The sequence below is a fragment of the Panthera leo genome, chromosome E2, assembly GCF_018350215.1.
Source record: "Panthera leo isolate Ple1 chromosome E2, P.leo_Ple1_pat1.1, whole genome shotgun sequence".
In the NCBI taxonomy this organism is placed as follows: domain Eukaryota; kingdom Metazoa; phylum Chordata; class Mammalia; order Carnivora; family Felidae; genus Panthera; species Panthera leo.
The window spans coordinates 1,147,293-1,167,313 of record NC_056693.1 but is presented as its reverse complement, the minus strand read 5'-3'; the positions used below and the strand labels follow the sequence as shown (position 1 = coordinate 1,167,313).

General features: G+C 40.7%; 2 protein-coding genes across 2 annotated transcripts in view; both read left to right on the top strand.

Moving 5' to 3' along the window:
• The window catches only part of LOC122208947 (zinc finger and SCAN domain-containing protein 4-like), a 197,679-nt gene that overhangs the window by 103,715 nt on the left and 73,943 nt on the right, over positions 1-20,021 (top strand). The gene's annotated exons all lie outside the window — the stretch shown is intronic.
• On the top strand, positions 33-19,330 carry LOC122208955 (vomeronasal type-1 receptor 1-like). Its single transcript, XM_042920424.1, has 6 exons — positions 33-313; positions 4,931-4,979; positions 5,978-6,086; positions 6,244-6,425; positions 18,529-19,061; positions 19,173-19,330. The coding sequence occupies exons 4-6, from the start codon at positions 6,416-6,418 to the stop codon at positions 19,296-19,298; spliced, it is 669 nt and encodes a 222-aa protein (XP_042776358.1). The 5' UTR covers positions 33-313; positions 4,931-4,979; positions 5,978-6,086; positions 6,244-6,415; the 3' UTR covers positions 19,299-19,330.

The following is a 20,021-nucleotide window of genomic DNA, read 5'->3' as shown; positions in this document are numbered from 1 at the left end:
GGGTGGGTTGAAAACAGAATTGGGCTCTGCCATTGTGGAGAGGTGGACAGCTTTCTTGAGACATCATGGGGACAGTATGACATCACAGACTACCCATTCACTATAGTTTTTACCTTATCTGCCTTCCTGTCTGGTTTAAAAACAAACATAATAATAAATATTTGGTGTTTGTCCCTACTTCCTAGCACAGAGATTCTAAAACCCTTGGGACTTCCTGAGTGATAAGACTGTCTTTTGTATTATAGTGAAATGACTCAAGATGGAGGCCAATAAAGGAACTTCAGGATCGGGGCTGGTCACCAGACATTAGAAGGTTTGAATTTTAAGCCCTACCTTTGACATCTGGGGATGGGAAGGTGTGAGAGATTGAGTTCATCCACCAATTGCCAATGATTTAGTCAACCATGGCTATGTAATGACACCTTGTTAAAAACCTCTAGACAATAAGGTTTCACACTGTCCAGCCAGGAGGGGAGTGCACACTGATTCCACTGGGATAGGGGTTCTTGTGCTTGGGGTTCTTATGGAATTCACCCTGTGTACTTCTTTATCCGGTTGTTAACGTGTGTCCTTTATAGTAGACTAATAGTAAATATAGCATTTTCCTGAGTACTGTGAGTTATTCTAGCAAATTATCAAACCTGAGTGGGGACTCAAGGCAACACTAAATTTGTAGTCAGACTGGCAGAAGTGGGGTTAACCTGGGACCCCATTTGTGGCTGCCATCTGAAGAGACAGTTGTGGGATGGAGTCCTTAACTGTAGGATCGAGTGGGGATAAGTGTCAGAATTGAATTGAATTGAACACCCAGTTGGTGTTAGAATGACACATTTGCTATCAGAAAAAGCCAGATACTGCATAAGGCCTTCTAAGAAAGGTCTGTGGTCCTAATTTGTGACCTGAGTGCCAGGATTTTTTGTAGGACCAAAGATTGCCCTGAGGAGGGCACAGTTGTGACAACCAACAATGCTTTTGGAAGTAAAAAGGCTAGGACGTCATAATTTCGCCCAGTCATAGTGATAGAAATCAGCAGTGTTTGAATTATGCTTGAACCTGACATTAAGGCCCGATTTTTTAAAATGAATTAGAAAGGGACACCTGGGTGGCTCAGTTGGTTAAGCATCCGACTTCGGCTCAGGTCATGGTCCTGTGGTTCACAGATTCGAGCCCCACGTCAGAGCCTGGAACCTGCTTCTTGGATTCTGTGTCTCCCTCTCTCTCTGCCCTTCCCATTTGTTCTCTCTCTCTCTCTCTCTCTCTCTCTCTCTCTCTCTCTCAAGAATAAAACATAAAAATTTTTCTTAATGAATTAGGAAAATACAAAGTGCTTAATCTTTCTCTGACTGAAATCACTGAGATATATGAGTATTAAAACCAGTTTTAAAAGCTCTCATCAATAATTACCATTAAGCTCAGAGTTCAACTTAAGGCTTATCTCTGCATGGAAATTTGATTGAGACCATTGATGGTGACTTCCTAATTGCGCAACGTCCACCTACATTTTTATCAGCCCAGAGAAACTTTGCATTCTCCGTGTTCCATTTGCTCAGACACCATATCAGAAACAAAGCCTCACTAGTTCTCTTTTGTTTTAAGGAGAACACATGTTGCAAAGCTAAGCTAGGAGTCTAAGGTGTTTTGTTACTGGTTTTTTACCCCAAATCTGCAATCTTTAAGGTGACATCCAGATGCTAAGGGCTCCTTGAAATCTTATTTTTGCTTTGTCACTAACCCCACTTCAGTTGTGTGGACTCAGTAGCATCTTCAGGGTGCGTCATAGGCTATTTGTGGCAGAGTACCTGGTTCCTGTTTAGGGTTCCAATGGGAACTTTCCTTACAGCGAAACCACTGGATCCAAACAATTAGGGAAGCATACTTGCCCCCTACCCCAATGACCGTCGGCCCAGTGGCACATGGCAGCCATTGATACCACAGAGCATACGCTGGCCACAGGTAGAGGGAAAGCCAGATCCACCATCTGGGGTCACAAACACGTTCTCTACCATTTAGAGCCTTGTAACTCCCTACACCACAGCAATCACTGCTCTAACATTCCACCGTTGCCATCAGCTAAAAAAGACTATATTTTGATTCCTTACTAGGCTTGTTGCCACTACCTTCAAACCTCTCATCCCTGAGTTGGGGAATCCAGATAATCCAGGACCTCTGTTCTATCCTGCATTGTCCTAATAATTACCTGTAAAGAGGTCAGTCTGCTCAAAGAGCTGATGTTATGATCTGTCACTTAAAAGCTTCCCAAAGCCTGATCAGGACCTTACCCGAATCCTCCAGCTGTCCTCTCTTCCAGCAGCTCCTTTCCCTCTCCCGTTACTTGCCTGTCCACCTTGGTGTTCCTAGCTCAATATAGTCATGAAAATCTCAAGAATGCCAAATAAATCAATTTTTAACTTTGTAACGTTCTTCCAGGATTACTTTTGTGTATGTTAATATTCTGCCACCTTTATACAGAGAATAGAAAATCATTATTTGGGGGGCACCTAGGTGGCTCAGTCGGTCAAGCGTCCGACTTGGCTCAGGTCATGATCTCAGGGTTCATGAGTTTGAGCCCCGTGTTGGGCTTTGTGCTGACAACTCAGAGCCTGGAGCCTGCTTTGGATTCTGTGTCTCCCTCTCTCTCTGCCTCTCCCCCACCTGTGGTCTCTCTCTGTCTCTAAAATAAATAAACATAAAAATCATTATTTGGTATCATTTGACAACATCTTCTGCCTCGTAAATCTAAAACAATTCTCTTATGGGCTCCCTGTGTTGAAACGGAAATGATGCCTCCCTTCAATGTAGGGTCAATTCCTTAATTATTGACACTTAAAGATGACCTCCCCATGTCTTAACTTTTAAGGGGTTTTGTTCTTGGTCTATCACATCTCTTGACTGACAAACCCACCCCTCACTGATCTTCAGTCTCTTAATCGCCTTTACAAAAAGTACAAAAGTACAAAAATCAGTAAGTCTGTGTACTTCATAAAATAACTACCCTTCACTCTGATCTAGTACATTTTCTTACCTAGCTTTGCTCTCCCTCACTCTCTATGGCTAAATTTTCACAAGCACTTTCTCTCTCTTTTTGTTTTTTGTTATTTCAACTCCTGTGTGTTTCCTACTCATTCGTATGAAAGTTTGTCTTCACAGCTTCATCATCGTCAGTGAACTTATGAACACATTAATGACATTTAAATTTTTCCTTAAAGTTTTTTTCAGCGGCTTTTGGCACCACGGGGTTTTTGTTGTTGTTCTGTATTCTTTTTTTTTTTTTTTTTAAATAATGTGTATTTTTGAGAGAGAGAGAGACAGAGCATGAGCATGAGCAGGGACGGCCAGAGAGAGAAGGAGACACAGGATCCGAAGCAGTCTCCAGGCTCTGAGCTGTCAGCACAGAGCCTGACGCAGGGCTCGAGCTCACGGACCGCGAGATCATGACCCGAGTCGAAATTGGATGCTCAACCAACTGAGCCACCCAGATGCCCCTGTTGTTTTGTATTCTTAACTGAATATGCTGGCTCGAGAAGAAAAAAAATATATTCTCTTAGTATTGTAATGAATGAGGGTCCAATTAACAGTCATCTCTTAATCTGTATCTGCTTTTTGGTGATCTTATGCAATGGCATGATTATAAATAATATGATAAGCTCAAAACTTTAAAGTGTGTATCTCCATTGAAAAATCCAGCGCTCAGCTATCTAATGATCTATTTGCAAAACCTATTTCTGGACATCTGGTAGACATGACAGACTCCACACTTAAACTTCTCCGAACTCTCTTTAAAAAAATTTTTTTAAATAAACTATTTTTTAAAGAGTAGTTTTAGCTTCATAGCCAAATTAACAGGAAACTACAGAGATTTCCCATATATCCCATGCCCTCACATACACATAGTCTGTCTCATTATTAACTCCAGCACTACAGTGGTGCAGTTGTTATGATTGATGAACCTACAAAGACATGTTATCACTCAAAGACCATGATTTCCATTAAGGTTTACTCTTGTACATTTCATGGGTTTGGATAAATGTATAATGACATGTGTCCACCATTATAGTTATACAGATTAGTTTCACTCCCCTAAAATTTCGGTTTACTGCCCTAAAAATTCTCCACCTAATCGTCCCTCCCTCCTGCCTAACCTCTGGCAACTACTGATATTTTTATTGTCTCCATAGTTTTGCCTTTCCAGAATGTTATACAGTTTGTAGCCTTTTCAGAATGGCCTCTTTGACTTAGTAATATGTGTTTAAGTATCCTCCACTGTCTTTTCATGGCTTGACAGTGCTCGCTCTCTCTCTCGTTCTAAGTGCTGAATGATATTCCATTGTCTGGACAGAGCACAGTTTATTTATCCATTCACCTAATGAAGGACATCTTGATTGCTTCCAAGTTTTGCCAGTTGTGAATAAAGTTGCCTGTATACATCCGTGTGCAGGTTTTTGTGTGGATGTGTTTTCAACACATTTGGGTATATACCAAGGAATGCGATTGCTGGATTGCCTGGCAAGCCCGTCAGTCTTGTAGGAAACTGCCAGACTGTCTTCCAAAGTGACTGTGCCCTTTTGCTTCCCTGCCAGTGACGAATGAGAGTGCCCGTTGCTCCACCTCCTCACCAGCATTTGGTGGTGTCCGTGTGAGCTTGCTTCTCACTCTGCTCTGACCGCAGCTGTCCCACTCTCACTTGATAGCGACTCCATCCTTCCAGTTGCTCAGACTAAAAATCCAGGGCTCGTTCTCGACTCATTCCTTTTCTCGTACCGCAGAACCAGTCCTACAGGAAATCTGATTGGGTCTACTTTCAAAACATATCATGAATCTGACCCCTTTGCGCCGCCATGCCTGCCCTCAGCCTGGTAAGAGCCACCATGCCCTATCTGAATTTCTGCAGCGGTCGTCAACTGATCTTGATCCTATGCTTTTTCTTTTCAAGTCTGTTGTCAACGCTTCAGCCAACGTGACCCTTTCAAAGTATGAATCAGGTAATGTCCGTATTCGAGCAAGATCCCAGAAGCCCTCCTCATTTTACTTGGAGAAAATTCAGAATTCTTACAAGAGCTTGAGGAGCTACACAGGTCTTTAGCCCATGTTTCTCTCCGACCACTTTTTTTTTTTTTTTAACGTTTATTCATTTTTGAGAGACAGAGAGAGATGGAGCATGAGTGGGGGAGGGGCAGAGAGAGGGAGACACAGAATCCGAAGTAGGCTCCAGGCTCTGAGCTATCAGCACAGAGCCCAACACAGGGCCCGAACTCACGAACTGCAAGATCATGACCTGAGCCGAAGTCGGACGCTCAACTGACTGAGCTACCCAGGCGCCCCTCTCTCTGAGCACTTTTAAACCCTGTGGCTCATTCATCTCATTCCATAGGCATCAGTACCAGACTTTGCTCGACACAATGACACTGGCTGATACCTGTGCTTGGGTCATATACTCAAAAATGCTGCAAGGCTTACTTCATCTTTATTCAAGTCTTGCCTGAAGTTTCCATTTGCCGTCAGGTCTCCCTTACTACTCTACCCTCTCATTCCCTGCTCATCCCCCAACTCCATTTTACTCCCCTTCAAGGCACCTGTCATCATATAGCATACTGAATATTTACTATTTATTAGATAATACTAGATATTAGATATTATTATTATCTAATACCTGTTTCAATACAGGTAAGTTCTCTTCTACCTTCCCCCTTCCTCTTGCCCTCTATAGATCACTTACACCAAGGATAATGTATTATCTACATTTCAGGTGCTTAACATCTGTTTATTGAAGTAGTAAATAAAAGTTGCCTTGGGAGTGCCTGGCCAGCTCTGTCAGTAGTGCATGTGACTCTTGATCTTGGGATTGTGGGTTCAAGCCCCATGTTGGGTGTAGAGATTATTTAAAAATAAAATCTTTTTAAAAATTTGCCTCACTTTCTTCATATTCATTTTTAATACTTTAGTAATTTTTACTTAATGGTTCTTTCTTTTCCTCTTTCAGAATATGGGCAGTGTAAGAATCATATTTGAGAGGTAACATCCTCAGGTTGGCCAGAATCACAGACCAGCCTTGAATGAAGCTTCCTTCTGTCACTTCACACACACACAAGGTGAGCATCCTCATCTCACCTGTCATTTCCACCTGATACTTTTCAGAAAACTTAGCTTTGTTTTCCCGTGGCTGTTCCTGCTTTTTCTTTCTTTCTGAGATAATTAATCACTACTAATAGCTCCTAGTAATTTGTAGCTTTTACTTTTTTTTTCCAGAGGTAATTTCAACTCTCCATGCAGACACTGTCACTGCAATTATTGGTGAAGTGATCATCACTTCCCAGCAAAGAGATGAGATCATGGTGTCCCAGACCTTTATCTCGGATAAGATACCACCTTTGCACACATGCTCCAGATTGGACTCTAAAATCTGCTGGTTTGGTGGGGAATGACATTTGGTAAGTAGAACTTCCTTTTAGATCAAGAGAGAGTCTTAGAGAAAAATGATACTGCTAAGAAAACATTTTAAGAAATATTGTGTGTGAATATAATCTTATTTTCCTGGGGAGAGAAAATGGGCACAAATATATACAGAAGGGATATTTTCTAAGGGTTCCTGAGAAGTAGAGACCCAACATTCCTGTCTGGAGGCTGCCTGATGTCTGTCTTCTGCCTTCTTGGTCATAGCCCTCTGAATTTTTGGGATTTGGGAGCAGAAATCATCGGATAATATTACTGTGTTAAAATCTACATGTGACCCTGACATTTAACTAGAACTTTCCCTGAACTTTATCAGTTGCTTTGAATCCATTGTGATTTCAAAAGTCATTATTCAAACTCAACCTCACAAGCAATAATAAATTGGTCTGTTCTAACCACAAAGATCCTAGTCAGGGGAGCTGTTAGTAAGATTATCCTGCCACTTTCCCAGGAAGTAAAATGTGTCCAATACAGTTCCTAATTGTGCCTCTACAGAAAGCAGTTTGCTCAAGGAATGAGATGGGGTTTTATTTGTACATGAATGTCTGTGTTTCTTAAAGGACACGTGGCTCGAGCATTCATAGAACATTTGTGCTACGTTATTTACCCAAACATTGTTCTCCTCACTCCTACTCAATTGAAATATCTAATTATTATTAAAATTCATTTTTACGATTTATTATAAATAAAACTTTATTATAATTATGATTCAAGGGCAACCCTCCTATCTCTTTCTCTTTGTTAATTTCAAATGTGTATTTTATTTAATTTTACCTGTGATTTCCTAAAATTTTCAGCTGGAGTTATAAACCCTACTACCTTTTTCCCAAGAAATATTTGAACAAATTTATATGCATATGCATACAATAAATGTTCTTTTCTTCCTCACTCTCCCTCTTCCCTAAGCTCACATGTCACTGGGTTTATGATTTGTTATCAGTTATTGTGTATACTTCCAGAAATGCTTTGATTCATTAGCATGTACTTTCTTAGATTCCAGTGTTTCCCAAACTTTAATGTCAGTTATATAATGAATTTTAATTTGATAAATTATTGCCTATTAATATTATTATTAACAAATATTATTTGTTAAAGTTTATTTATTTATTTTGAGAGAGAGAGAGAGAAAATGCACGTGCATGTATGAGCCAGCAGAGGAGCGGGGGGAGAAAGAGAGAGAGAGGGATAATCCCAAGCAGTTTCCATTCTGTCAACGCAGAGCCCGATGTGGGGCTTGAACTCACAAACCCATGAGATCATGACCTGAGCTGAAATCAAGACTTGGCCACTTAATCAACTGAGCCACTCAGGCTCCCCGATAACAAATATTATTACAAAACTGAAGACCACTCTTGTTTGATGTATCCTAATTTAATTCTCTGGAAACATCTAACATTTAGAAGGTTATAAAAAATTGCTATCTAATTAAATGTGGATAATAGAACTGAACATTTTTACCTAATAATATTTTATATATAGAAAGATCCTACTCCTATACCATTGTACAAATTTTTAGACTGATAAACCATAATTAATTCATTTAATCTTTATCTAGGTGAGGTTATGTGAGATTACAATATGATAATGTAAAGTGAAGATGTGAATGTGATTAAATATTTGGCACAGGAGTATATTCCTGCATATAAATGGTATCTCCTTTTAAATTTGTTATGTATTTACATGATAATTTCTAAGAAAAAACATTAAAAATTTTTAAAAATAAATTCTTATTTATATAACTTTCAATGTTAGAAAATATATGATCATATATCTCATGATTAGAGGTGGCATCTAGAATGTTATTAATTGCCTCTCCTTTCCATTATTCTTAGGTAAAATATTTTCTATTATTTTGTTCTTCATCTTTATATTTTAATTTAATCATGCCTTTCATCTTATATAAATTGTACATTTTCACATATTCCAATAAGTTTAAGTTACTAGGCTTCTGTCATATGGATTGTTTACTACATACATATTTATCACAAGTCATTATTTTAAAAAATATATACATCCTATATGGTTTATCTGTTACGTTTAGGTTTTTTACTTATATATATGTTTTTATTTAATTAATTAATTAATTTATTTATTTATTTTTAAAGTTTTAATGTTTATTTATTTTTGAGAGAGAGAGAGAAACAGAGCAAGAGGGGGAAAGGGGCAGAGAGAGAGAGAGACACAGAATCCGAAGCAGGCTCCAGGCTCTAGCTGTCAGCATAAAGCCTGATGCGGGGCTCAAACTCACGAACCACGAGATCATGACCTGAGCTGAAGTTGGATGCTTAACCGACTGACCACTCAGGCGCCCCTACATGTTTTTATTTTTAAAATATTAAGACATTTAGGGTGCATCTGGGTGGCTCAGTCAGTTAAGTGTCAGGCTTTGGCTCAGGTCATGATCTGGAAGTCCATAAGTTGGAGCCCAGCATCAGGGTGTGTGCTTATAGCTTGGAGCCTAGAGCCTGCTTCAGATTCTGTGTCTCCCTCTCTCTCTGCCCCTCCCCCACTCACACTCTGTCTCTCTCTAAAAAATAAATATTTAAACAAAATTTTTTAAGTTAACATTTAAGAAACGTGTATATACATGCTTATTATTTGTATATAACGTGTATAAACGTGTATATACATGTTAAATAGCATGTAGTAGAAATGTAGGTTTCTTTTTCCACATAACTATGCAGATATCTTAATAATATGTATTAAATAAACTTTTCTTTCCCTACTGATTTTTATTTATTTATATTTTTATTAAAAAATTTTTTTTAATGTTTATTTTTGAGAGAGAGAGAGAGAGAGAGAGAGTATGAGCAGAGGAGGGTCAGAGAGAGAGGGAGACACAGAATCCAAAGCAGGCTCCAGGCTCTGAGCTGTCAGCACAGAGCCCAACGCAGGGCTCAAACCACAAACTGTGAGATCATGACCTGAGCCAAAGCCGGAAGCTTAACTGACTGAGCCACCTAGGCGCCCCTCAGAATAATTTTTAATACTTAACCACTATAATACAAAAATAAAAAAGGAAAGAAAGGCAAAAAATCCCAATATCCAGTAATTTTGGAAAAAATTAAAGCTGTGCTTGAGGCAGTATCATCTTTTTTTTTAAGTTTTTTCATTCTTGAGAGACAGAGCATGAGTGGGGGAGGGGCAGAGAGAGAGGGAGACACAGAATCTGAAGCAGGCTCTCTAGGCTCTGAGCTGTCAGCACAGAGCCTGACTTGGGGCTTGAACCACAAACTGAGATCATGATCTGAGCCGAAGTCGGACGCTTAACCTTGAGGCAGTACCTTCTTAATACACTGCATCTTTATTGCTGAGGCCCATGATTGGCAGCCCAGATGTTACTCCTAAACAATAGATGTGTTTTGGAGCACCTGGGTGGCTCAGTCGGTTGAGCCTCCGACTTCAGCTCAGGTCATGATCTAATGGTTCATGGGTTCGAGCCCCACATCAGGCTCTGTGGTGACAGCTCAGAGCCTGGAGCCTGCATCGGATTCTGTATCCCTCTCTCTCTGTGCCTCCCCTGTTCACACTCTGCCTCTCTCTCTCTCTCAAAAATAAATAAACATTAAAAAATTTTTAAACAATAGATGTGTTTTGCTTGCCTATATCGTGTTTTCATTGAAAGCTTGTTTTTTTTTTGTTTTATTTTTTATTTTTATTTTTTTAACGTTTATTTATTTTTGAGACAGAGAGAGACAGAGCATGAACGGGGGAGGGTCAGAGAGAGGGAGACACAGAATCCGAAACAGGCTCCAGGCTCTGAGCTGTCAGCACAGAGCCCGACGCGGGGCTCGAACTCACGGACCGTGAGATCATGACCCGAGCCGAAGTCGGCTGCTCAACCGACTGAGCCACCCAGGCGCCCCGAAAGCTTGTTTGTTTGTTTTTTTTTTTTTTTTTTTTTTTTTTAATTTTTTTATTTTTTTATTTTTTAATATATGAAATTTACTGTCAAATTGGTTTCCATACAACACCCAGTGCTCATCCCAAAAGGTGCCCTCCTCAATACCCATCACCCACCCTGCCCTCCCTCCCACCCCCCATCAACCCTCAATTTGTTCTCAGTTTTTAACAGTCTCTTATGCTTTGGCTCTCTCCCACTCTAACCTCTTTTTTTTTTTGTTTTTTTTTTTGTTTTTTTTTTTTGTTTTTCCTTCCCCTCCCCCATGGGTTTCTGTTATGTTTCTCAGGATCCACATAAGAGTGAAACCATATGGTATCTGTCTTTCTCTGTATGGCTTATTTCACTTAGCATCACACTCTCCAGTTCCATCCATGTTGCTACAAAAGGCCATATTTCATTTTTTCTCATTGCCACGTAGTATTCCATTGTGTATATAAACCACAATTTCTTTATCCATTCATCAGTTGATGGACATTTAGGCTCTTTCCATAATTTGGCTATTGTTGAGAGTGCCGCTATAAACATTGGGGTACAGGTGCCCCTATGCATCAGTACTCCTGTATCCCTTGGATAAATTCCTAGCAGTGCTATTGCTGGGTCATAGGGTAGGTCTATTTTTAATTTTCTGAGGAACCTCCACACTGCTTTCCAGAGCGGCTGCACCAATTTGCATTCCCACCAACAGTGCAAGAGGGTTCCTGTTTCTCCACATCCTCTCCAGCATCTATAGTCTCCTGATTTCTTCATTTTGGCCACTCTGACTGGCGTGAGGTGATATCTGAGTGTGGTTTTGATTTGTATTTCCCTGATAAGGAGCGACGTTGAACATCTTTTCATGTGCCTGTTGGCCATCCGGATGTCTTCTTTAGAGAAGTGTCTATTCATGTTTTCTGCCCATTTCTTCACTGGGTTATTTGTTTTTCGGGTGTGGAGTTTGATGAGCTCTCTATAGATTTTGGATACTAGCCCTTTGTCCGATGTGTCATTTGCAAATATCTTTTCCCATTCCGTTGGTTGCCTTTTAGTTTTGTTGGTTGTTTCCTTTGCTGTGCAGAAGCTTTTTATCTTCATAAGGTCCCAGTAATTCACTTTTGCTTTTAATTCCCTTGCCTTTGGGGATGTGCCGAGTAAGAGATTGCTACGGCTGAGGTCAGAGAGGTCTTTTCCTGCTTTCTCCTCTAAGGTTTTGATGGTTTCCTGTCTCACATTCAGGTCCTTTATCCATTTTGAGTCTATTTTTGTGAATGGTGTGAGAAAGTGGTCTAGTTTCAACCTTCTGCATGTTGCTGTCCAGTTCTCCCAGGACCATTTGTTAAAGAGACTGTCTTTTTTCCATTGGATGTTCTTTCCTGCTTTGTCAAAGATGAGTTGGCCATACGTTTGTGGGTCTAGTTCTGGGGTTTCTATTCTATTCCATTGGTCTATGTGTCTGTTTTTATGCCAATACCATGCTGACTTGATGATGACAGCTTTGTAGTAGAGGCTAAAGTCTGGGATTGTGATGCCTCCTGCTTTGGTCTTCTTCTTCAAAATTACTTTGGCTATTCGGGGCCTTTTGTGGTTCCATATGAATTTTAGGATTGCTTGTTCTAGTTTCGAGAAGAATGCTGGTGCAATTTTGATTGGGATTGCATTGAATGTGTAGATAGCTTTGGGTAGTATTGACATTTTGAAAATATTTATTCTTCCAATCCATGAGCAGGGAATGTCTTTCCATTTCTTTATATCTTCTTCAATTACCTGCATAAGCTTTCTATAGTTTTCAGCATACAGATCTTTTACATCTTTGGTTAGATTTATTCCTAGGTATTTTATGCTTCTTGGTGCAATTGTGAATGGGATCAGTTTCTTCATTTGTCTTTCTGTTGCTTCATTGTTAGTGTATAAGAATGCAACTGATTTCTGCACATTGATTTTGTATCCTGCAACTTTGCTGAATTCATGTATCAGTTCTAGCAGACTTTTGGTGGAGTCTATCGGATTTTCCATGTATAATATCATGTCATCTGCAAAAAGCGAAAGCTTGACTTCATCTTTGCCAATTTTGATGCCTTTGATTTCCTTTTGTTGTCTGATTGCTGATGCTAGAACTTCCAGCACTATATTAAACAACAGCGGTGACAGTGGGCATCCCTGTCGTGTTCCTGATCTCAGGGAAAAAGCTCTCAGTTTTTCCCCGTTGAGGATGATGTTACCTGTGGGCTTTTCATAAATGGCCTTTATGATCTTTAAGTATGTTCCTTCTATCCCGACTTTCTCAAGGGTTTTTATTAAGAAAGGGTGCTGGATTTTGTCAAAGGCCTTTTCTGCATCGATTGACAGGATCATATGGTTCTTCTCTTTTTTTTTGTTAATGTGATGTATCACGTTGATCGATTTGCGAATGTTGAACCAGCCCTGCATCCCAGGAATGAATCCCACTTGATCATGGTGAATAATTCTTTTTATATGCTGTTGAATTCGATTTGCTAGTATCTTATTAAGAATTTTTGCATCCATATTCATCAGGGATATTGGCCTGTAGTTCTCTTTTTTTACTGGGTCTCTGTCTGGTTTAGGAATCAAAGTAATACTGGCTTCATAGAATGAGTCTGGAAGTTTTCCTTCCCTTTCTATTTCTTGGAATAGCTTGAGAAGGATAGGTATTATCTCTGCTTTAAATGTCTGGTAGAACTCCCCTGGGAAGCCATCTGGTCCTGGACTCTTATTTGTTGGGAGATTTTTGATAACCGATTCAATTTCTTCGCTGGTTATGGGTCTGTTCAAGCTTTCTATTTCCTCCTGATTGAGTTTTGGAAGAGTGTGGGTGTTTAGAAATTTGTCCATTTCTTCCAGGTTGTCCAATTTGCTGGCATATAATTTTTCATAGTATTCCCTGATAATTGTTTGTATCTCTGAGGGATTGGTTGTAATCATTCCATTTTCATTCATGATTTTATCTATTTGGGTCATCTCCCTTTTCTTTTTGAGAAGCCTGGCTAGAGGTTTGTCAATTTTGTTTATTTTTTCAAAAAACCAACTCTTGGTTTCGTTGATCTGCTCTACAGTTTTTTTAGATTCTATATTGTTTATTTCTGCTCTGATCTTTATTATTTCTCTTCTTCTGCTGGGTTTAGGCTGCCTTTGCTGTTCTGCTTCTATTTCCTTTAGGTGTGCTGTTAGATTTTGTATTTGGGATTTTTCTTGTTTCTTGAGATAGGCCTGGATTGCAATGTATTTTCCTCTCAGGACTGCCTTCGCTGCATCCCAAAGCGTTTGGATTGTTGTATTTTCATTTTCGTTTGTTTCCATGTATATTTTAATTTCTTCTCTAATTGCCTGGTTGACCCACTCATTCGTTAGTAGGGTGTTCTTTAACCTCCATGCTTTTGGAGGTTTTCCAGACTTTTTCCTGTGGTTGATTTCAAGCTTCATAGCATTGTGGTCTGAAAGTATGCATGGTATAATTTAAATTCTTGTAAACTTATGAAGGGCTGTTTTGTGACCCAGTATATGATCTATCTTGGAGAATGTTCCATGTGCACTCGAGAAGAAAGTATATTCTGTTGCTTTGGGATGCAGAGTTCTAAATATATCTGTCAAGTCCATCTGATCCAATGTATCATTCAGGGCCCTTGTTTCTTTATTGACTGTGTGTCTAGATGATCTATCCATTTCTGTAAGTGGGGTGTTAAAGTCCCCTGCAATGACCACATTCTTATCAATAAGGTTGCTTATGTTTATGAGTAATTGTTTTATATATCTGGGGGCTCGGGTATTTGGCGCATAGACATTTATAATAGTTAGCTCTTCCTGGTGGATAGACCCTGTGATTATTATATAATGCCCTTCTTCATCTCTTGTTACAGCCTTTAATTTAAAGTCTAGTTTGTCTGATATAAGTATGGCTACTCCAGCTTTCTTTTGGCTTCCAGGAGCATGATAAATAGTTCTCCATCCCCTCACTCTCAATCTAAAGGTGTCCTCAGATCTAAAATGAGTCTCTTGTAGACAGCAAATAGATGGGTCTTGTTTTTTTATCCATTCTGATACCCTATGTCTTTTAGTTGGCGCATTTAATCCATTTACATTCAGTGTTATTATAGAAAGATATGGGTTTAGAGTCATTGTGATGTCTGTATGTTTTATGCTTGTAGTGATGTCTCTGGTACTTTGTCTCACAGGATCCCCCTTAGGATCTCTTGTAGGGCTGGTTTCGTGGTGACAAATTCCTTCAGTTTTTGTTTGTTTGGGAAGACCTTTATCTCTCCTTCTATTCTAAATGACAGACTTGCTGGATAAAGGATTCTCGGCTGCATATTTTTTCTGTTTAGCACACTGTAGATATCGTGCCAAGCCTTTCTGGCCTGCCAAGTTTCAAAGGAGAGATCAGTCACGAGTCTAATAGGTCTCCCTTTATATGTGAGGGCACGTTTATCCCTTGCTGCTTTCAGAATTTTCTCTTTATCCTTGTATTTTGCCAGTTTCACTATGATATGTCGTGCAGAAGATCGATTCAAGTTACGTCTGAAGGGAGTTCTCTGTGCCTCTTGGATTTCAATGCCTTTTTCCTTCCCCAGTTCAGGGAAGTTCTCAGCTATAATTTGTTCAAGTACCCCTTCAGCACCTTTCCCTCTCTCTTCCTCCTCTGGGATACCAATTATGCGTATATTATTTTTTTTTAGTGTATCACTTAGTTCTCTAATTTTCCCCTCATACTCCTGGATTTTTTTATCTCTCTTTCTTTCAGCTTCCTCTTTCTCCATAACTTTATCTTCTAGTTCACCTATTCTCTCCTCTGCCTCTTCAAGCCGAGCCATCGTGGATTCCATTTTGTTTTGCAATTCGTTTAAAGCGTTTTTCAACTCCTCGTGACTGTTCCTTAGTCCCTCGATCTTTGTGGCAAGAGATTCTCTGCTGTCCTGTATACTGTTTTCAAGCCCAGCGATTAATTTTATGACTATTATTCTAAATTCACTTTCTGTTATATTATTTAAATCCTTTTTGATCAGTTCATTAGCTGTTTTTATTTCCTGGAGATTCTTCTGAGGGGAATTCTTCCGTTTGGTCATTTTGGAGAGTCCCTTGCGTGGTGAGGACCTGCAGTGCACTTCCCCTGTGCTGTGGTGTATAACTGGAGTTAGTGGGCGGGGCCGCAGTCCGACCCGATGTCTGCCCCCAGCCCACTGCTGGGGCCACAGTCAGACTGGTGTGTGCCTTCTCTTCCCCTCTCCTAGGGGCGGGATTCACTGTGGGGTGGCGTGTCCCGTCTGGGCTACTTGCACACTGCCAGGCTTGTGTTGCTGGGGATCTGGCGTATTAGCTGGGGTGGGTAGGCAAGGTGCACGGGGGGGGGTGGAGGGGCAGGCTTAGCTCGCTTCTCCTTAGGTGATCCACTTCAGGAGGAGCCCTGTGGCAGCGGGAGGGAGTCAGATCCGCTGCCGGAGGTTTGGCTCCGCAGAAGCACAGAGTTGGGTGTTTGCGCGGAGCGAGCAAGTTCCCTGGCAGGAACTGGTTCCCTTTGGGATTTTGGCTGGGGGATGGGCGGGGGAGATGGCGCTGGCGCCTTTGTTCCCCGCCAAGCTGAGCTCTGCCGTCCGGGGGCTCAGCAGCTCTCCCTCCCTTTGTCCTCCAGCCTTCCCGCTTTCAGAGCAGAGCTGTTAACTCATGACATCCCAGACGCTAAGTCGCGCTTGCTGTCGGAACACAGTCCGTCAGGCCCCTCCGCTTTTGCCAGCCAGACTCAGGGGCTCTGCTTGGCCGGCGAGCCGCCCCTCCGCCCCGGCTCCCTCCCGCCAGTCCGTGGAGCGCGCACCGCCTCGCCGCCCTTCCTACCCTCTTCCGTGGGCCTCTGGTCTGCGCTTGACTCCGGAGACTCCCTTCTGCTAATCCTCTGGCGGTTTTCTGGGTTCTTTAGGCAGGTGTAGGTGGAATCTAAGTGATCGGCAGGACGCGTTGTGAGCCCCGCGTCCTCCTACGCCGCCATCTTCCGGAACCAGCGAAAGCTTGTTTTTATAAAATTGAGAATATTGCAGAAACCAGCCTGGGTTTGTTGATATGGTAATACCAGTTAAAAATTGGTCAGAGCTCGGAAATACCAACCCACTTGGTTGGGTTTTGCATTTTTCACTTTACAGCTCTACCTGTGTGGCTGGCTTTGCTTTTTTTCACTTTCCTCTCTTCATAATGAGGGCACTTAAATTGTTGGTGCTGGCTTAGGAAAAATACTAAGAGAAAGAGTAAGATCAATAGCTTTCAATGAACTCATATCTGAAAGTGACAGGGTAAATACGCAAAATAAGAAAGCATGGTGCTGTAGACAATGAAAGAACAAAATTGGAGCAAACAACAAACCTAGTATTTGCCAGTTATTACAACAAATCCTTTCCAACTTTAATATAGACCTTTTCAAACATCTGCACCAGAGAAGAAGGTAATGATAGGAACCACATGAACCTGTCACACAGCTCCAGCAGAAACCATCCAGGGTCACACTCATTTCATCTGCAAACCTGCCCGGTCTTCCCTCCAGCAAAAATTCAGAGGCCCTTGTATTGCCCTCTGGACCCATCCATTATGACAGGTCCTGCCACCTCAGGGGTCCCACAGTCATTAATGAATATTGCCTCAATTTAGGTGGCGTTCCACTCTGTCCCCCTTTTCTTTTATTAGGTTAAAACTTTTACAAAAAGAGAGTTTAGATAGCAAAGAAGATCTTACTCCTTTCCCTTTATTTTCTCCTTTTCAGTGTGTTGGTCTTCTATCATCCTCCAACTGTAAGGTTATTTTTTAAAGTAGTGATAAAAATGCATTTTAAAAACCTATTTGTTTTAATTTGTTACGATTACAATTTGGAAATAGTAATAGCTGGAAATATCCCACACTTTGTCATTGGGAATCCTTCCTGTTAACTCTTGGCATCCTGTTTACATAATCTCAGTAGTTTGGGGTGGCTCTTTTGTTTTCTTCTACAATAGGAAGTTCTGAGATAGTTTCTGTAACTTCTACCCCAGATGTGGATTCATTCATTTCTTCAGGAAGTTCTAATTATCTTTTAATAAAATGTTATGTATACACTGTATATGTATGTGCATGCATTTATGAGCATATATAGTTTGTTTGTTTTTATGTTTGCCTGAATTTTTATAATACTTTTGTCACCATATATATTTAGATAAATATGTAAAAAAAGAATTGTGGCACCAAAGCCACAAACCAGGTATATTGAGAGTGGTCTGACTTCATACTTTGTCCTGTGCTCTTTCTCCACTATCACCTACAGGTGCTCATTAAAAAAAAAATTTTTTTTAATGCTTATTTATTTTTGAGAGAGAGAGAGAGAGAAAGAGAGACAGAGACAGAGCGTAAGCAGGAGAGGGGAAGAGAGAGAGGAAGATACAGAATCAGAAGCAGGCTCCAGGTTCTGAGCTGTCAGCACAGAGCCCGATGTGGGGCTCAAGCCCACAAACCTTGGAGCTGTGAGATCATGACCTGAGCCAAAGTTGGCCACTTAACCGACTGAGCCACACAGGCAGGTGCTCATTTTTAGAACTTGTAAATGTATTCTTTTAGTTTAAAATTTTGGTCATATACACATAGATAAATGGATTGTAGTTATACTCCCTTTATTAGAAAAATAAGCTAACTGCACACAATATTCTGACACTTTCTATTTTTTACCTGATGATGTGTCCTGGAAACGCAGCAGTAGAGAGAACTTTACCCATCATGGCTGCCTAGTGTCCCATTGTGAACATACACTATGATTCCTTCAGTCTCCTGTTGATTAACATTGGTTGATTTCAATCTTTGTAATTACAAACAGTCCTGCAAAAAATTGTTTTGCACATACGAAAGGCATGTGTAAATATTCATATATTCATATCGTGGTGAGAAATTATATGACTAAAGATGTTTTCTTGGTGTATTGAGAGTAACAAAATTTTCTATTTTAGTCTCCAGATTCCTGAGATTCAGATCAAAACAGCCACCAGTATCCCTTTTAAATTGATGAAATGGTTCCTCTAACTTAAAACTGGGTATTGTTTTCCTCACCCAAACTGGAGTTGGGATCCTTGGAAACTCCTTGCTTCTTTGTCTTTATATCTTTACTTCACTCACTAGGCACATGTTGAGACCCACAGACTTGATTCTCATCCAGCTAGTCCTAGCTAACAACTTGGTTCTTTTTCATACAGGAGTTCCTCAGACAATGGCAGCATTTGGGTTGAAATCTTTTCTGGATGATGCTGGATGTAAGCTTGTCTTCTATTTTCACCGAGTGGCCAGAGGGGTTTCCCTCAGCACCACCTGCCTGCTCAGTGGTTTCCAGGCCATTAAGCTCAACACTAACACCTCCAAGTGGTTGGAGCTCAAGGTTACATTCCCAAAGTGCTTTGGCTTCTGCTGTTTCCTCTGCTGGATCCTGCATCTCCTGTTGAATATCTTTATTTCTTTGCATGTTACTGGACCAAGAAAGAACAAAAACATGAGTGTGGAAAAAATTTATGAATACTGTAATTCACCCATTCCAAACAAATTTGTTGTTTTACTACATGCAGTCATGTTCTCCTTCATTGGTGTCACTTGTTTGGGCCTCATGGCCTGGTCTAGTGGCTCCATGGTCTCTGTCCTGCTCAGGCACAAGCAACAAGTCCAACACATTCACAGCAACAGACTTCCCCTCAAACCCTCCCACGAGGCCAGAGCCACGCACACCATCCTGGCCCTGGTGAGCATATGCATCTCCTTTTATTTTGTCTCTTTCATTTTGTCTTTTGGGTAACACTTATTGTGAACCCAAGCCACTGGCTGATGAACATCTCTGCTTTGGCATCTTCAGGCTTCCCGACCTTCAGCCCCTTCGTGCTCTATGGCAGTGACACCCGTGCCTGTCAGTTTTTCTCTGCTTCTAGGGAAGAAAAATAATTTTTCAAGTATGGTCTCTAAAACAGTAAGTTCCCTATAGGACATCCTATCATTTATTTAATCACTTTTCTTTTGCCGGTTTAAAAAAAAAAATGTATTCATTTTTGAGAGAGATAGAGAGAAAGACAGAGTGCAAAGAGGGGAGGGACAGAGAGAGGGGGAGACACAGAATCCAAAGCAGACTTCAGGCTCTGGGCTGTCAGCACAGAGCCTGACACAGGGCTGAAATCCACAAACTGTGAGATCATGATGTGAGCCAAAGTCAGATGCCTAACCCACTGAGCCACCCAGGGGTCCCTATTTAATCACTTTTTTGTGTGTTTGTATGCTCGTGTTTAATGCCAGATGATCTATTATCACATAGGGACTCAGTATGGAATAACAGCAAAAATAACCCTGGCCTCATACGGCTTATAAGATTTCCAAAAAATGAACATGGTATAAATAATATCTCAGTGATGACTTTCTAAAACTACAGGGTGCCTTGGTGGCTCAGTTGATTAAGCATTTGACTCTTGCTTTCAGCTTAGGTCATGATCTCACGGTTTCATGAGTTTGAGCCCCACATCGGGCTCTGCACTGGCAGTGCAAAACCTGCTTGAGATTCTCTCTCTCTCCCTTGCTCTCTGCCCCTCCCTCACTCACTCTGTCTCTGTCTTTCTCAAAATAAAATTTTAAAAAACTTAAAAAAAATAAAATTATATAATGCTATTCAATGGAGAATATCAGGTAATGCTGATAATGACATGGGGATTTTTGTGTT

Excerpts from the sequence above, each read along its gene's own strand:
- LOC122208955 (XM_042920424.1), top strand. Across the intron at positions 19,062-19,172 it reads CGCACACCATCCTGGCCCTG|GCTTCCCGACCTTCAGCCCC; the intron begins GTGAGCATATGC and ends TGGCATCTTCAG.